General features: G+C 46.3%; 2 protein-coding genes across 2 annotated transcripts; both read right to left on the reverse strand.

The window, feature by feature from the left end:
- Positions 1–4,577: 4,577 nt before the first annotated feature.
- Positions 4,578–5,829, reverse strand: LOC6589732. The gene is made up of 2 exons (XM_002015100.2): positions 5,764–5,829; positions 4,578–5,702 (listed from the first exon to the last, which is right to left on the reverse strand). Exon 2 carries the CDS (start codon positions 5,700–5,702, stop codon positions 4,920–4,922), a length of 783 nt encoding a protein of 260 aa, XP_002015136.1. The 5' UTR covers positions 5,764–5,829; the 3' UTR covers positions 4,578–4,919.
- A 5,065-nt stretch (positions 5,830–10,894) lies between these two features.
- Positions 10,895–11,218, reverse strand: LOC6604419 (eukaryotic translation initiation factor eIF1). Its single transcript, XM_002015099.1, has one exon. It carries the CDS (start codon positions 11,216–11,218, stop codon positions 10,895–10,897), a length of 324 nt encoding a protein of 107 aa, XP_002015135.1.
- Between the last annotated feature and the right edge of the window lie 2,373 nt (positions 11,219–13,591).

Here is a 13,591-nt window from a genome sequence, read left to right on the forward strand (position 1 = left end):
GACATCCTTTAGCCCAAGAAACAGTGCGTTTCACTTGGGAATCTATTTCTTATATATATTAGCAAAAGCTGAGCCTTTTCTGTGGCCCCCTTTTGCCTCTTTCAAGAGGTACAGAGGGGCCTGTACGCCTAGATCGAAGCAAACTGGTTCAAAGGAGGCCCCCAAGAGCATATCTCAGACGGTATAAGAGCAAGTCAGACGGCTACTTATCCGTTGATCTCGATTCCCTGAAACAGAAACTACTCCCGACTAAGCATTATGGCCTCTGGGGAATCGGTGGAGCCTGGGTGAGGGTGGGGGGGGTGGCTTGACAATAAAGATGAGCGTTTTATGCATCCTTAACTTACACTCTATTTTAATTGCCAGGAGATCCTGAGAGGTCCGGTCCGGGTCCCACACTTGCCACCGATCTCATGTGCAATTAAACAGTCCCCCGGCATCGAGGGGAGTGGGGCAGGGGCAGGGGCTGAGCAGGCAAAAGCAAATTTACGTCCGCTGTCAAAAGGCAGCGACGTAGCGTATTTAATATTTTTCAGCGTGTTTTACCTTTTCATGTTGTGTCATCATCAGCATCAGGCCTCAGTCGCAGTCTCAGCAAAAGATACACAGATACACGCACCCACCAACACACGCGCACGGATACACTTACGATCCTGTTCCTGGCCCGGGTCCCTGGTGAGGGGGGGGAGGCCCAGAGCCGGGCACAAATTTGTACGCTCAACTACAAACTGAAAAGTCTTCAAGTCTTAAAAGCATTTGCAGAAAACCTCGAAGGCGACGGCGACGGCGACGGCGAAGGCAAAAAGTAAACACAATAAAGGCATAAAAATTGCGAGTGAACAAAACAAATAAAAATCGAAAGAAATCACAAGTAGGAATGCTCTGGTGGTCGATGATGCGACATAGAAAATACCCATTAATTGGATACATAAAAATATAAATAATATAATATAAAATAATTATAAAATATAAAATAATTATAAAATATAAAATAATTATATAATATAAAATAATCATATAATATATTATAATATAATTATTGTAATGGCTGTAATTATGCTCAGATTTTATTGGATATTTAGGATCAAGTAACAAGCAGTATCAATTTTTTTATAAATTTGTTTAAAAATCTTTTTTCTATATTTTTTCTATATATTTTTTTTTGTATTTCTATATGTTCCTATATTTTCTCAACATTTTTCAATGTTTTTCTATAATTTTCTTTATATTTTTTCTACATAATTTTTCTATATTTCTATATGTTTCTATAGTTTGTACATTTTTCAATGTTTTTCTATAATTTTCTATATATTTCATTATAATTTTTCAGTATGATAAATTTCTAAATTTTTCTATTTTTTTCTATATATTTCTAAATTTTTCTTAATTTTTCCATATTTTTCTATATATTTTTTCTATATTTTTATATTATTCGAACAAACTATTGTTTATTCGTTCCGTAATGTTTATCCAATCAAAACGAATTTGTGTAGATAAGATACAATATCTATTGGTGTTCAATATCTTCAAAATTGTGAATACAGTTCTAATTTTTTTAGAGTTTATAAATTGAGCACCAAATTGATTCGAGCAGGCCTCAAAAGAAAGGCCACAAAACTGCTCTTCAGAGTACCAATAGTACTACATATAATAGTTCCTATAATAGTACTAACTAATACTACCTAAAACCTCACCAATCAAAGCCGCCCAGTGTGCATCCCATCATACCCTCTCGAACACTCGAAAAACCAGGTATCAAAAGGAGACGCGAAACAAAATGCTGATGCGGATTTGGTGGGGAGTGGGGAGTGGGGGGTGGGGGGATCTTCAAAGAGTTGCGGGGTATAGCTGGAGTATGTTGTTTTGTATCTGTGCTGCTCATTTGCACTTGGAATACAAAAGATACATTTTCGTAAGACCATTTTGACATGACAAGATAACGACAAGCAATCCGACCAAGCGGACTCACCCGAAAGCCGCAGCGAGAGGGACGAAGAGTGGACCCAACTGTTGACAGAGACAAGGGGGCGGGGGGGCAGGGGGTACCCGCTGTACCCGCTCATTGGCTCCTGGCTCCTCTCCAGTCCAGTCCTGTCCCGCGACCTTTGCCTGAGTGTTTCGTATTTTAATTTTCATTACGGCCACCTTCGCTTCCCCTTCCCCTCCACCCCCCTCTGCCGCTCCATTAAAGGTTCTTGAGAAGCTGCGCCAGCGACGACGTCGACGACGACGACGTCAACGCAGGCAGCACAAAAGTGAGTATTTCCAAGAAATTGCAAATTATTTTTGAGCCGAGCGCCTGCGCCTGCTTCTCAGCCACAGCCCGAAGCTGGAGCTGGAGCTCGAGAGAACCTGGTCTGGTCTCCCATGCTGCCTCTCCAGTGCTCATCACATGACTGTCCCGGCGCAGGAGAGACGCAGCAGCAGCAAAAGCAGAAGCAGAAGCAGTCGAAGCCGCAGCCACGGCAGCCGCCGCCAAAATGAGTTAGCATCCCAATCCCCGACTGGCTCCGCTGTCTGCCTCGGAGTGGTACCTCCTAGTAGTACAGAGGAAGGGTATATTGTGTCAAAGATGGGATAGAGCACGTCGAAGACTTGATTCAAGGTTTCGGGATATCATTTTGGGAATCGAGAAGAAGCTGTGGTACTCACGGTTTTAAAGATGTGAAGCTTGTCTTTGGTAGAGTCATTTTTTCGGCTATAATTTATAGATCTTTGAATAATCATCAAGATCTGATGAATCTTATAGCTAAAAGAAGGAGTAAGACGTTTGGAGGTACAGTCCTGGACTTAAGTGTTGGCACAGTAGTAGCTTATCGGTTTACTGCTGTTTTAAGATCTTTTCAATCGCAATTTTCAAAAGAAAAATAATTTTAACCAATAAAATATTCAATTTTCTATCAGATAGATTTATTTTAATAAGCGTAACCTTATTAAAATTTTTTAAACGATAAAAGGTCTAAATATTGTCTTTAAAAAGTCTGCCATAAAAGTATACTCTATTTTAATCGTTATATAGGGGTTTTCTTTGGATTTCCATACCCTTATCCAAGTACAAACCTAAGGTAGAGATTATGTATCTATCCACCGAAAAATCATACCCATCGGAGAAATATTTCACTTAAAATGAATTTAAGAATATTCCTTAATTTCTATCTTTTCCAGAAATTCTCCAATTCTCACTTTTATGAAAACCCACCCGATCACTGGGCATTCCCTGGTCGGTATATTATCCATAGAGATCACAGTTCTTGCATCTGTATCTCTCTGTGTGCGTGTCTGTCCTTTGAGCGAAACAAATGCCCAGATACTTTTGCCCATTGACACTCTCTGCGCTCCTCTGGCCTCTTTATGCTGCTGCCTCTGGCTCTGTCCTCCGTCCCCCGTCCCCAGTCCAGCGGCCATCGCCATCAAGTGCCCCAACATCGGTCTCGGTCCCAGTGCCGACCCCTACCCCGTCCCTGCCCGCGTGGCTCCCTCCATAAAGTCGTGTTTATGCCTTCTCATAAACATTTTTATTTTAATGATTTTTATTATTGCGCACATTCGTTACTTTTTATACAGCCCGGCGAGGATCAGTTCACTTCGTGGCACCGCGCAACGAATTTGATTCTGCCGCCGTGTCCCCACAATTGTGTCCTGTCCTGGCCAGATCTATACCGTCCTCTACCTGTTGGCCACTCTTCTTGGAGGCTGTGGATATACAAATTTATATGTTTACTTATCGCCGGGTATCATATCTGTAGGGGTAATGCATGGGCGGGATATTTCAAGGATTTCTAGAAGAGAGATAATCCCCAGAACGGGCTGGTGTTTCAGAGGCCACAATTGGAGTTTAGATGGGAGTAAAGGATCCTTGAAAATGTGATCTCTGTACTGGTACTATGGGATATTATAATCCCCACATTGAACGCGTCTCCTAGAAGAAGATATAAATGAATATTTAGAAGATGCTCTTTTCTATCAGTTATTAACCCAAAAACTCGCCAACTCCAGGCCCCATCGCATACCCCCAAGTACATGCCCCATGTACAAACCTTGGGTTTGGGTTTCACCTTCCTTTTGGTGGCGACTCTGCGATGCAGACGCAGCATTTGCCGGCAATAAAAATTAATTTACGTTCGATTGCAAAGTTTTCGCCTCGGTCCGAGCGCCGCCACCGACGCTGTCGTTGATGACACATAAAATGCCACATTTACGGCCCCTTGAGATCCCCCCTTGACTCTTGTCTTTGCCCCCCACCCCCACACGCGTTCACATCGGAGAAAATGGCGTCTGCCCGGTTTTTGCGTACTTTTTGCCTAACCCTAAGACAAACACCGACAACGCCATTGCAGAAATGGCCCTGGAGCAGTTGTTGGCCAGTTGGCTTAATACCGCTTCCCCCCGCAGCCCTCTACCAGCTCCAGACTGGTGAAACCTTTCCAGGAATCGGGGGACCGCACACCGCCTGTGCCGGCTGCGGCTTCAGTCCTGAACCTCATTGCTTTGAAGTTTTGGTGGTTTGCCTGCCAGAAATTAATATCTCATTCGATACCCAAAAGGCACTTTAAAAGATAGGCAAAGCCTTTGAAAGATTGATCTTTTCTCAATGGTTAACTTTATTAAAAAAAAAAAAATTCGATTACAAATAGCAAATATTCGTTGATCAATGTAACAGAAAACACATCTCTCGGGAGTTCTTATAACTATAATGGCGGGCATTTAAACCCAACCATCCTAAGTCCATGGCGAATGTGGAGAAGACCCACATCAGACCGGGAAACAAATTGAAAGGCGCCGAAAGGCATTCGCAGGGTAACAAGATTAATACGAAAAAATATAAATGAATTTTGATAGGAAGAGTGACAGGGATACATCTTAAAATTATGCCTTCTTTGGACTTTATCTTGGAATAGGCTTAGTGTTTAGACTAGGGTTTAGCGGCGCGGGGCCTCCTCCAGAAGCGCGACAGTGCGACGCAGCTGTAGACCTTCGGCCTGCAGGCGGCCCTGACTTGAGTTGGGCGTTGGATGGCTGGCCACTGCTGTGGGGGCGGGGGCGCGGGCTGGGGCCACTGTTGGTGCGGCGGCTGGTTTTTTGGCAGCGCCGGTAAAGGGCACAGCACCCTCGACACTGGCAATCGAAAAGTCTGGATGAATCTGTGGCGTAGTCACGTGCACGTGGCTGGCCGCCGAAGTGGCTGGCTGAGGGGGAGGCTGGCTGGTTGGTTTGGCCGCCACAGCCGCACCTCGGTGGCAGGCCACCATTTTGTTCAGCTTGCCGATGGCGGACTCACGCTGGGAGTCTATCACCATGCGCATGGCCTCCTGGTCGCCCGACATGGCCTTCTCCAGCGAATCGGAGCCCTCGTCGATGAGCACAAAGTTTATCACGTGGGCATGGGTGCCCGGCTTGATGCGATAGATGGGCTTGCCGCAATCGCCGCCACTGGCATTGGAAATCGATGGAATATCGACCATCTTGGCCATCTCCCCCCCCACCTGGAACACCGATGTGGTGCCGTTGACGAGCACCGGCTTGGGCATCACGTACGGCGACGACACGAACTGCGAGCACTTGCGCTTGGTCTTCTCCACAACGGTGGACACTGTGCATCCAGGTGTATTGCATCCGCGCGACGCCCAGTCCCCGCCGGAAGACGTCGTGGTCGAGGCTGCACTGTTGTTGGGTGCGCCGGGGGTTCCAGGCTGCTGCTGCATCTATGAAAAGACAAGGAATCCATAAGCCCTCAGCTGTCGGCAGGTCTCAACCATTACCAACCTTTGCAATATGGCGTACTTCCGATTTAATTGATTAAAATTTAATTGTTTGCAAAAATTTCGCGTCGTAGGTCCGATGTTTGCCCGAAAAAACTGCAAATGGCCTAGCGCGTTTTGTGAAAACACCAAAGCGCGTTTCCGAAAATACCAAAAATACTAGCAGCGGCGTGCGCATGTCGATAGACCGATAAATACTTAGGCGCGCAAGGGGAAATTTGAAATTCAAAAAGTGCACGCCCAAAAGGAAATGCTACATTTGTATCTCGGAATCGTAAAAGTGCGCCGTGCGTGGGTGCAATGACCACTGGCGTGACCTCGAAACAGGCCGACAGCGACACCCGCTTCATTTACATTCCAAGTACTTTAAGAAAAAAAATGAACAGACAACGCGAGTCGTTAAAAGATGCGCGCGCTCGCATCTCAAGCTCTGTGGCCGCTAAAAAGCTGTTTTAGTGCAGCGATTGCGAGTGGAACTGAACTGAACTGTCCAGCCGCCAGCTTCTTTAATTTCCACTCGTCAATCATCCATCCCAGTCGCTCAAAGCGAAGCCAGAAACAGAACCAGAACCAGAGAAGCATCAGCATCGGCCACAATAACCACATCAGAGTTGCAGCCTCATTGTTGGCTCAAATGAAATAATTACTTTAGCATACAGCATACGAGGACTGGGCAGGCCGACTGTCTGGCTCTCGACGCTCGACTCTCGCTCTTCGTGCATCTGCATCCTTAGTCATGGCCAATATATCGACTCGCATTAACAACGACAACAACAGAGGCAGAGGCAGCGGCTGAGGCAGAGGCAGTGCAATAAAATCCTCCAACACGAGTCCGGGAATAATAAGAAATGAAATGCCATTTATTAAGCATTAATAAGTGCAAGCTTCCACGTCCATCCATCCTCGACAGATCCACACAGATCCTCCATGCACTTGGACCCCATCTGACTCAGCATGCGATGCGATGCGATGCGATGCGATGCCTGTGGCCATCCAGCACTCTGCTGGCCAGCCCCCCTTTCAGGCATCCGTCTCAGCCAGCCATCATTTTGGCCATAAACTCTCGTCTCGGTACGAGCCTGAAAGGAGGCCACAACCGGCATCTGGGGGTGTCAAGATGTTAAAGTAAACTCGCTCTGCCCGATAACACATTCAATTTGTTTGTTCTAGGCTGGGGGTTTAATGCAGGGGATCTTTTAATCGAATTCCAGTGCAATCACAACGGAAGTTTCCGTACTTGTACTCCGAAATACTCTTGAAGCCTGTGACTAATCAGAATGCACGACGAGTGCCTCCTAAAGGCATTCGAAAGAGGAAAAAAACACCATCGAGTGGAGGCCAGGAAGTGGTGGAAACCGAAGGCTGAGATACCCTTGAGGATCCACCCCTGCTACCTGTACGAAGAAAATGTCTCCGATCTGCTGTGCCAAATCGGAATACCCTCTTGGAGGGCAGGGCATCCAATATATACTTCATACGAAAGACCATCGGCACCTGCAGGGTTAACTTAATTAAATTCCATTGCGTTTGGGCTCAGAAATTCGCGCAACATGGATGCAATTATGAATTATAAAATTAATATAAAGCTCACTTAACATGCAGGACGAACATGTCGACGGACAGCGGAAATATTTCCAGGCCCAGACCCAGACCCAAAAAACCCAATATTCTTTTCAATCCCTGCAAATGGCTCTTCGGGCTCGAAATATAATTACAGGGAACGCATTAAGAGTACAAACCGAGAGTACAGTGGAGACTGGAGTGTCAGTCAAGGGTCCACTGCATTCCACTGTCCTGCGTTCGCTTCAAGGCTGCGCCAGTAGTTTGTATTCAATGCGGGAGAGCTGCAAGTATTTGATGAACAATCAACTTTATTCAATAAACCTTTTTATGAGTCCACAGCTCAGCGCAGCACTCAGACATCTGCATATGTTTTGTGTGTAAATCTGTTTGTCATTGAATGACTTATGGCTAAACCTTAAAGACTTAAAGACCTACTTTATGGAAGAGGGAGTTTTATTGTGGGCAAAGATTAAGCAGCTCCCTAGGCTACAGATATATCGATTACTGGATGGTCCACTCCCTCTCTTTGGGGTCTTATTTTATGGTAAGCCCTACTGAGGGCGTCGTGTTTGGTGAGAGAGAGCAGTACAAAGACCTCCGAAAAGAGAGCGCTTTGTGGGAGAGGACTTCTTTATACATAGTCATCATGTCTGCAGTGCTGGAAAACAGTCACATCTGGGATTCTAGGAGGATTTCCGTTTAACTTTTAGATGCAGCAGATATTGGCTAATGCTTCTGATTCTTTCTGGTTAATTCTGTATTAGAAAGGATATCAATACTCGTATTTGTTGAGCTACTAAACGTTTTCAGCAGCGTTGATTGCGTTCTATTTAAAGATAATTCGATGATTGTTGGGTTCGGTATTTGAGAAGTTTATTGTGGTATAAATTACAGTGTATCTGACAATGCGGATGGCTTAGCCATAGAGTTATGATTAGTGATCGCCTCAAGATCGATACAAGACGCGGGGGCTACCTTCAAGCCTGTGTCGGACTGAAGATCTATTCTAAGACGATAGAAGAGACTAAATTCAAGGGCAGGCGGCCCGAAGACGAAGCCGAAGCGGAATCCGTGCCCTAATGCTAGTGATCTCGCGACAGATCGTGAGGGCGATCGCGGATTGGCTTCTGCCGTGAGGGAGAATATGTATATGTTCATAAATGTGTATAGATCACAGTGCGGTACAGTGGGGAGTGCAAGTAACAAACAATAGTAGGGCTTTCCTCTATTGGGTTTCTCTACTCTACTGGTTCTACTGGGTCTAATAGGGTCTTTCTTCTACCTCTGCACCACCGACTATGCATATCCCAGTCAAATCTTCACAAATCCAAGTACTCAATGCTTTCATGCGACTGAGCTGCATTACACATCAGCTCTCCCCACAATTTCGACCACGAACAGGGACGGGCCCTGGCACAGGCAGAGGTAATGATTTCTTTGTACCTGCACTTGGACTGGACCCTCGTCAATGCTGATCGATTCGGACAGTTGGCAAAGCTCTGAGGTTTTCGGGCGAGTCATGGCCTCTTACACGGAATTTGGCGTAATGAGAAAGTATTAGTCGCTGTGCGGGTGGGGCGTGGGGCATTGAACTTCTCGGCCTTTTCGGACAGCCAGTGGTTGCAGGTGGCAACCCTGGGCAATTGCGACTACCCTGAGGGCAATGGGGCGGCATCTGCCCATGTCTGGGCCCTGTCTGCAGCAGCAAACGAGTTGCCTTCTGCTTTTCACTTTATTTTATTGGGTTTTTATTTTGGCAAAAACAAAAAATTGCATTCCTCGTCTGCACATGACATCCATTTCGGCGGCACCAGTAGCCAGCCCCAAGAACAGCCAGCCCCGGCACAAAATGTGCTTATAAGACAAGTTTCTGAATCAATATGAGACGCAGCTTGGATGCTCTTGAGGTGCGGGAGACCTTTAGAGACTAGCCCTATTCAAATTGGGTTCAAAACTCTAGAAATCTTCTTGTTTGGCTACCAAGAGATGGGAAAATATGTTGAGCTAATTTAGATCTATTTTCGATAGTAACTTTTTGAAGGAAAAGAGCTCCATCTTCGAGGGAACTTCCTATCTGTCCTTCATAGATACTCTCTATACTCTTAGATATATGTACATACATTCCATATAGCTTTAATCCTACTTTTAAGCCTACGTCTGGTCTACTCATCACCAAAAATATTGACGTAGAAAGTCCAGGGTTTTTATATAGTTTTTAAAATCCCTCTTCGTCTTAGCGATTCTGGAAAAGTGACTCCTAGAACCAGCTCCAATCTGTAGTTCTCTGTAGGACCCGATTCTGTGCTCTTCAGGGTCTTAATTGGAAGCCTTCTAGAGGTCTTCCTTTTTCTGGGAGAAGGCTGCGTCTCTAGAAAGCCGCAGGATTTGCCAGGGAAGTCTCTTTCTCCAAAGACTTCTCCCCCGATCTATCTCCCCCTGAATGCTGCCCGCCCATAGACCCATCTCCATGGCTTGTTGATCCCAAGATACTTCTGCTGTGCCCCCTAGCAATCTCCCAAAACAGCAGCTACCCCTTGGAAGAGTATTCAAAAGGCTCCAGGGCCCTCCTCCGCCCCTCGCTGTACTTGAGTTTGATCAAGTGAACAGCCAGCGAAGACACTCCGAGGCTACGACGACGACGACTTTGTTGTTGTTGTTGTTGTCGTCGGTGTCTGGCAGGCCGCCTGAAGAACACGAAGCACAACCGCAGCGACAACTGCGGCTCCTGCAGTGCGAACCGCGCATGCGTGGCTGTTAGATACACAGCCACACAGATACACACACACACACACACACACAGAAGAGCACTTGCACGGGCAGGACAGTGGGAACGAAGCGAAAGCCAAAACAGAGACAAAACAAGAGAGGGAGAGAAAACACAGGCAAATGTTTCATTTAACCTTGACTTTGAAATTCTCATTGCAAAACTCAAGAATGTACACACTCACACATATACATATATATATATATGTATATGTACATGTGTGTGTATTAGCGGATACTCGTTTCCACTTCGCGCCCGACAATTCGGGTATTTTATATTTTTGCGATTTCCTGTTGGAGCTGCAATTTGGAATTTGGTTACTTATCTTTTTGATATCCTCTGCCGTTCCAGATGAGAGCTGCTCAGAACTTCGAGGAGCGGCACTACCAGGCACTTTGAGGCACTAAAAGACACCCAGGGCCAGGACCGGATTCGCGGGCAGAGCTCACAGGCCCACACCAGCCGCCAGCTGCAGCACTTTTGTACGCCGTGAGAATTGCGGAACCAACAGGTAATACATACCATATTTCTAGGAATATTTCCATATTTGTGGCATCAGAAAAATAGTACTATTTTTCCATATTTTGTGTAACATTTTTGGAATATCTTTGATGGCTTTTAAGACGATTTCTGACTTCTGGTGTTAGATATGTGACTCTTCAATGTCCTCCTTAGACTATTCCGTATGTAAGTCTTGGAATACACTCCTTATTTTCAATCAATCCCTGAGCCCCGCATAGATTAAAATATATACGATGCCACCCCAAGAGTGAAATGGAAGTAAAAGTATAAAAACATAGGCCTCGTCTCACAAGCCGCAGACCTTCAGCTGATCGGAGCTGGCCAACTGCATCTTGGTCAGCCATTGATGGATCTTCAAGCGCTGATCGCCCTGCAGCTGGATGACTTGGCCGTACTCCGGAGACTCGAGCAGAGTGCCGTTGCAGGCGAACTCCTTCTTGCAGCAGCGGACCACCTTCTTGAGGTCGTAGCCCGAGGACAGGCCCTGGACCGTGGTGATGGTCCTGCCGCCATTCCTCTGCTGCAGTCGGATGTGCACGGGCCGGGCCTGAATGCCAGCCGCGTCGGCCTCGGCAAAGGGGTCACGGGTGTGTAGATTCTGGATAGACATGGCACGGGCGTCTACTGGAGCAACTTTTTGCAAATATGATCCCTTGATTGTAGGTTGGTTGGTTGTAGGTTTCAGAGTTTACTGAGTAAAGTTTGCTGCAAGGATAGCTGGATGGGTGAGAGGTCATCATCTAGTTACCGGGGGATAAGGGGCGTCTTTCATTGAAAATATAAGCGTAACCATTGGTACTATATATAGAAGCGATCTTTGGCGGGTGCAGCCATACAAACAATTTCATAAAAATCGGTGAAGCCTTTTAGGAGGTGTTTTTATACAAAAGCCGTAACAGGATATTTTTATATTTATATGAAATTTATTTCCCAATTATATAAAATAGTTTTGGATACAGATACAGATACCAAAGGACGACACTTTAATTCCTGAAAAATCAAGGTCCATCGAGGAAATTCTTTTTGGGCCTTAAGCAAGGGAGACTGGTATTGCGGGGGGCTGTTGCTAGCCCTCTAGTTTCCCAGTAAAAGTGTAATATATGATAATATATTGCAACGAATAGAGCTTAAGTAGGCTGCCAGAGGCCAGATTATATCAGAAATAGTCTGTCTTTCCCAGGAGTTGTTTGGCAGAACACACGAAAAACCTTTTGGAAATAAAGTCTTCCTATTTAAGTCGAATCCCCAAACCGAAGTACGAATTGTGGATTACTATTTCATTGTGTTTTGTATTTAAAACCCCGCATATTGACTTAATAAATGGGTTTTTTCTCTCGGTTCCAATTTCCTGAAAGGTTGCAATAAATGCATGTCACTCGTTCCACTTTGGAGTTGGCAAACGCGAGATTAGTGGTCATGAACAGGCCATTCTTTAAGGACTCCCCGCCCCTCCACTCCCCTCTCCTGTTCCAGCAATGACCCACAAGCATCGTTGTAGCCCGAAGAGCTTTGCTTCCGTTGAAAGAGCATCCGCCGACTCATGCACCCATTGGGGCACCCTTTCCCCACCCTCCCCCACTGCCAGTCGCCAGTTGAATGGAATTTGAAAATCGATAAATGGCAATAGCGACGGAAATTGCCGTTGCATGGCGGTTGACACCGTGTTAATGGGCCACTTATAACGGCATTGTTAGCGCTGGTTGCATATGGGTGTCCCCCCTTTCCCCTCCCCCTCTCCCCTCTGTAGTAGGAACCTCCTTCGAGCAGCTGCCGACAACGACACGTGCCAGAGGCCTCCCAAGGGCCTGAATTAAGGCTCGACGGCTAATTAAATTTAATTTAAAACAAAGCTCGGCATTTCGTCAACGCTGCCAAGGGGGGAAGGGGAGCGGGGAGGGGGGAGGGGAACCCTAACTCATAATTGACGACTCGACTCCCGGTGGCAAGGGAACAATGTCTTAAATTACCAGAGAGACGGCGGCCTGGACATGGACAGGGACTGCAAATTAGATGCAATAAAAAATGTTAGAGCGGATCGAAGGGGAGGCGATCGGTGGCAAGGATCGAAGGGCAGGGGATCGGTGGCAAGGATCGCTTGGCGAGCGGTAAGGATGTGGCCGGTGCCCGTCCCGAGCCGCTAAGTACCGAGACATGTTTTTGCCTTTGGTGATGTTCGGGGATCCTCCTTCGCGGCCAGGACCCAAGAGCAGCTGTGCTGGAGTCGTCGGGCAGCCTCTAAGCCCAGGCAGGTGCAGGCTCGAGCCAATTCCGTTTAAAGGCTGCGATCTGCAAAAAACAAAGGCAAAGCAAACATTGAGGAAGATATGCCGAAGGAGGAGCCACAGGAAACATTGAAATCTAACCTCTGGGAAGATACTCTGGGCAGATACTTCTTTGAATCCCTGCTCCTGCGATTGATTCATTGATCTGTCTCCCCGGCGAGTGCTTCTTCAATTGGAGTTCCAGTTAAGATGTATATCTTGGGGCCATGTCTGGCGCACAAAGGCCAAGTATTTGTTTACCGTTAGAGCTTGTGAGGGGGGGCAGCAATCAAAACGGCCTCTCGCGCTGTGTGCCCCACTTTGAAGGCCAGCGGCACGAACCCTATGATTAAAATTTAGGTCTGGCCCGAAACAGGGGCAGGCGGATCATCATGTGCATGCGCGTAATTGCCCATCCCAATCCAGAGATCCAGCGATCCACCGAACCAGCGATCCTTCTCAAATTAAAGTTTACTCTCGACGGAGCCCAGGGCTAAAAATAAAATAAAATAAAACACAAAATACCTGCGAGGCTGACACAAACTTAGATCCAAAACAATAGCACGTTTGATGGGGGCCTTGCATGGGGGAACGGTTTGTTTTGATCAACAAATTGTATCTTGTATCTGAATGCTTCAATTACGGGGATTTTTGTACAGTTCGATTCGATGCTAATGATTGGTAGATCTTTAAAAGTAGCCAGGGAAATGTATCTTTGAATC

The sequence above is a fragment of the Drosophila persimilis genome, unplaced genomic scaffold (genome assembly GCF_003286085.1).
Source record: "Drosophila persimilis strain 14011-0111.01,24,50 unplaced genomic scaffold, DperRS2 tig00000191-arrow-pilon, whole genome shotgun sequence".
NCBI lineage: Eukaryota > Metazoa > Arthropoda > Insecta > Diptera > Drosophilidae > Drosophila > Drosophila persimilis.

What these genes read in the sequence shown, in the direction of transcription:
- LOC6589732 (XM_002015100.2), bottom strand. Translation starts at nt 5,702, where the DNA reads ATGCAGCAGCAGCCTGGAACCCCCGGCGCACCCAACAACAGTGCAGCC.
- LOC6604419 (XM_002015099.1), bottom strand. Translation starts at nt 11,218, where the DNA reads ATGTCTATCCAGAATCTACACACCCGTGACCCCTTTGCCGAGGCCGAC.